At 39.7% G+C, this 4,677-nt stretch overlaps 1 protein-coding gene across 1 annotated transcript; it reads left to right on the forward strand.

Annotated features, from left to right (window-relative positions):
- Positions 1-1,105: 1,105 nt before the first annotated feature.
- LOC133815556 (uncharacterized) lies at positions 1,106-4,356 on the forward strand. Its single transcript, XM_062248381.1, has 5 exons — positions 1,106-2,142; positions 2,308-3,702; positions 3,796-3,937; positions 4,138-4,172; positions 4,260-4,356. Exons 1-5 carry the CDS (start codon positions 1,106-1,108, stop codon positions 4,354-4,356), a joined length of 2,706 nt encoding a protein of 901 aa, XP_062104365.1.
- The last annotated feature ends 321 nt before the right edge of the window (positions 4,357-4,677 follow it).

The following is a 4,677-nucleotide window of genomic DNA, read 5'->3' on the forward strand; positions in this document are numbered from 1 at the left end:
GCAGTCCTTCCAGGACTCTGCAAAGGAAACTTGGGCTAAGTTTCGAGATTCGATCCCCTCTTACGGTGGTACGAAATTACATTACTCAGAACCTCTTCAGAAGGATGGCCAGATTGTTGCGAAATTGGATTTGGAGGAGATTGAAGTAGAAGCTTCCTTCTGGAAGTCTGCGATTATATGTGTTGTAATTGGGGCTAATCCTCCTCTAGAAGTGTTTGAGGGTTTTGTGAAAAGGATTTGGGGTAAACTAGGCATTGTGAGTATTGCTAGAATGAATGCTGGGTTTACTATGGTGAAATTCAGAGATGAGGCAACAAGAGATCTTGTGTTAGAATCAGGGGTTGTGCATTTTGATAGGAAACCAGTGGTTCTCCGACCTTGGACCACTGATGTTGAGTCTCTAAATCCATTAAATCTGTCCCAATCTGGATTAGGCTGCCTGATCTTGGGTTGCAATACTGGGGAGTGAATTGTCTGAGTGCTCTTGTTAGCACAATAGGAAAACCCATTATGATTGACAAGATTACTCAGAATCGTTCTATGATTAAATTTGCTAGAATCTTAGTTGAGATGGAGATTGCCGATACCCTGTCGAAATTCATTAGTTATTTTAATGAGAAAGGGCAAATTGCTGAACAAATGATTGAGTATGAATGGCTCCCAACAAAGTGCTCAAATTGTAAGAAAGTGGGTCACCCTGTGTCTTCTTGCAAATTTGTTTCTGAACCTGTTTGGCGGAAGAAAAAGGGGAAGCAAGTGGTAGGAAATAGTGAAAGTTTGAATAAGGACCAAGTCGAGGTTGAGATGGAAGCTGGCCAAATAGAGGATAAATCTGAAACTATTCAGAATGGTAACTCGCCTGAAGCTGGGGTTCCTTCCAGCTCATCTCAGCCAGTTGAAGCCCAGGTCGCATCTATTCCAGTAGGTGATAACTGGATTTCTCCGAAAACAACTAGATTTAAGAGACAAGGAGTTCAAGTCCCGGTTAAACAAACCAAAAACAAATTTAGTGTTCTCCAGGAGGGTCAGAAACCAGCTAATATAGTCCCAGTTCAGTCTAATTCTCATGGATTGCACCAATATTCTGAGTTGGAATGTTAGAGGGATGAATAAGGTGAATAAACAGAAGCCTATTCTGGATGTGTGTAGGTTGAATAAAGTTGGGCTTGGAGGCTTTCTTGAAACAAAAATCAGGGGAATTAAATTGACAGAAGTTATGAACACTATGTTTTATGGTTGGGAGTACTACAGTAGTAATCTTGTGGAAGGTAGAATCTTGGTGATTTGGAATGCCAATTTGGTGAAGCTGCAAGTTTTACAAGAAAGTGATCAACTTTTACACTGTCAAGTTCGGATACATAATCAAAAGGTTTTCTGTATTACTTTTGTTTATGGTTCTAATAATTTGGAAATGAGGAGATACTTATGGATGGATTTGGAGTACTTATCTAAGCCTAGTAATGCTTGGATGGTTCTTGGTGATTTCAATGCGTCTTTTAATCCGAATGATAGAATGGGGGGTCGTCCGATCACTGTGAAAGAAATGGAAGACGCTAGACATTGGTTCGATCTTGGATTGGTGGAAGAAATGAAGACTATGGGTCCGTATTTCACCTGGTCCAATAATCAAGAAGGTGGGGATCGTATCTTTTCAAAGTTGGATAGGGTGTTCGCTAATGAGGCTTGGCTGGATGAGCATCCCTTAGCTTCGGCAGGGGTTCAGTGGGAGGTTGGGTCAGATCATTCCATGATAGTGATAAAGCAGCTGCCTGAAATTAAGGTCGAGGTGCGTCCCTTTCGTTTTTACAACATGTGGATTGTTCATCCTCAGTTTAGAGAAGTTGTCCTTAAAAATTGGAATCAACCTCTTAGATTTCCTGGAAGAGGTTTAAACCAAATTAGTTGGAATTTACTTCGGCTTAAGCATACGTTGAAGAGCTTTAACTGGAAGATTATGGGGGATGTTGTGTTTAACTATGAGAGAAGCAAGCTTGATTATCAACAAGCTCATTCTATCTGCCTTGCTGATCCTTCTAACAGAGAGTTTAGTAATAATGATCGAGTGGCTTGCCTTGAGTTTAAGAGACATGAGAAGTTATATGCTAGCTACATTTCCAAAAAGAGTAAAATTGATTGGTTAAGGTTTGGGGATTCCAATTCATCTTTTTTTCATTCCAGTCTAAAGAAAAGAAAATTAGCTAATAGAGTTGTTTCCTTTGTTTCGGCTGATGGGAAAATAGTAGATGATTATGATAAGGTTTCGGCTCACTTTCTGGATCACTTCAGGAATTTTTTGGGTTGAGCCAGCGCAGCTTCAGGAAATATAGATTTTCAAGCTATTGGGCAGGGTTCTGTTTTGAGCAGTGAGGACCAGTTGGGTTTGATTAAACCTTTTACCGTCAAGGAGGTGAAATTAGCTATGTTTAGCATCCATTCTTTGAAAAGTCCAGGTTCGGATGGGTTTGGGGCTGGATTTTTTAAAGCTTTATGGAAGGATATTGGGAAGGATATTAGTTGGGCTGTTATGGATTTCTTTGAGTCTGCTAGAATCCCTCTCTCGCTGAATAGCACTTTGCTTACTCTTATTCCGAAAGTTGATCACCCTACTAATGCTTCTGAGTTTAGGCCTATCGCTTGCTTCAACACCTTATATAAGTGCATTTCCAAAATGTTATGCAATAGACTTAACCTTGTTCTTCCTGCTTTGATTAGCCAAAATCAAGGGGCGTTCATTAAGAATAGGTTCCTTGCCCATAACATTCTTATTCTCCAAGATTTGTTAAAAGGTTATAATAGGAGAACTGTTTCTCCTTGTTGCATTATGAAGATTGATATAAGCAAGGCTTATGACTCAATAGATTGGAATTTTTTGGAAAATCTTCTTAATGCTTTGTGCTTTCCTAAGAGGTTTATTAAATGGATTATGGTTTGTCTCAGAGGTTCTTCTTATGCTTTGGTGTTGAATGGTAGCATTCAAGGGCGATTCCAAGGTGCTAGAGGGCTTAAACAAGGAGACCCAATCTCTCCTCTTTTGTTTGTAATAGTGATGGATTATCTTACTAGATTGTTGTTAAAGACTTCTAGGGAGAAAGAGTTCAAGTTTCATCCCTTATGTAAGTCTTTAAACTTGGTTAGTCTTTGCTTCGCTGATGATCTCTTATTGTTTTGCAAAGCTAACCAGTCTTCGGTCAGGCTTATTCAGCAGGCTTTTTCGGTGTTTACTAACACTTCGGGTCTGTCTATTAATGATTCCAAGTCCAGAATTTATATAGGGGGTCTGGATGCAGGGGAGAAGGACAGTTTGCTGCAAGATTGTTGTCTCCAAGAAGGGCAGTTTCCCTTGAGGTATTTGGGTATTCCCTTGAGACCAACTAAATGGAGGGCTTGTGACTACGTTATCCTGATAGATAAGATGAGAGCTCGGTTGAAAGGGTGGTCTAGTCGCCATTTATCTTATGCAGGCCGGGTTCAGTTGATAAACTCAGTTTTGTTGGGCATTCGTTCTTATTGGATGAATATCTTTATCTTACCTCAAAAAGTGGTGAAAGCCATTGATAGTTTGTGTTTAAGGTTCCTGTGGGGTGAAAAAGATAATAGAAGTAAAATGCATAGGATTTCTTGGGAGCATGTGTGCAGACCTAAATGTTATGGAGGGTTGGGGTTCAAAGATAGTGCTTTATGGAACAAAGTTATGATGGCTAAGTAAATTTGGGCTATTACTTCAAAGCAAGACTTGTTATGGGTGAAATGGGTTAATGGTATCTATCTAAAGGGTGTTTCAATATGGGATTATAGACTGATGCAGGACACCAGCTGGTACTGGAGGAGGATCATCAAGCTAAGTAACATTTGGTCTGATGCTGTGACGAAAGCAGTAGCTAGAAATGGAAAAATCCATATGAGCACTTTGAACTTGTTAGTTTTTCCTGGAGAGCTGGTGCATTATGGCAAGTCTGTCTGGTGTAAACTTTTGGCCCCAAAACACCAGTTCATTCTTTGGATGGCAGTGAACTAGAAGCTAAATACCAGAGACTGGCTTCAAGCTTGTCATATTCATCTTCCTTCTATTTGCTGCCCAGTTTGTGGTCAAGGGGAGGAGACTCATTCTCATTTATTCTTTAATTGTATATTTTCCAGGAAAGTGCTCCTTGCTGTCAAGACATGGCTGAGAGGTTTTTCTTGGCCAGTTAAGTTCAGGGAGTGGATCCAGTGGCTGGCATTGCCTCGGGATGGTTGGTTCTCTTTGATTCTTCATGCAGCTTGCGCAGCAGCGGTGTACCATATTTGGCTGAACAGGAATCAATGTTGGCTAAATCAGTTCTGTTTGCCAGTGTTCCAGATAGATCACTTGATTAGATACTCTATAAAAGCTAGAGTTTTGAATTTATCTGGTAGTAATTGTACGTATAGAGAAAAACAAATGTTGAGGTTTGCTTGTAATCTGTGATATCTGTTGTGGTTTTGTTCGAGGAGGGTTGCTCCTTTTTTGTGTTAGCTTGGTTCTGTTTTGTAGTTAATCTGGTCTGGTGCTGGCTGTAGTAGGTTGTTCCTTCTCTCAGCTTTGGTTGTATTTGTTTCGTTGATCAATAAATTATTTTCTTTGATAAAAAAAAAGGACAAATTTAAATATGCATATATATATATTCGGACATATAAATATATACACATATATAAACT

This window comes from Humulus lupulus, chromosome 2, assembly GCF_963169125.1.
Source record: "Humulus lupulus chromosome 2, drHumLupu1.1, whole genome shotgun sequence".
Taxonomy (NCBI): Eukaryota; Viridiplantae; Streptophyta; class Magnoliopsida; order Rosales; family Cannabaceae; genus Humulus; species Humulus lupulus.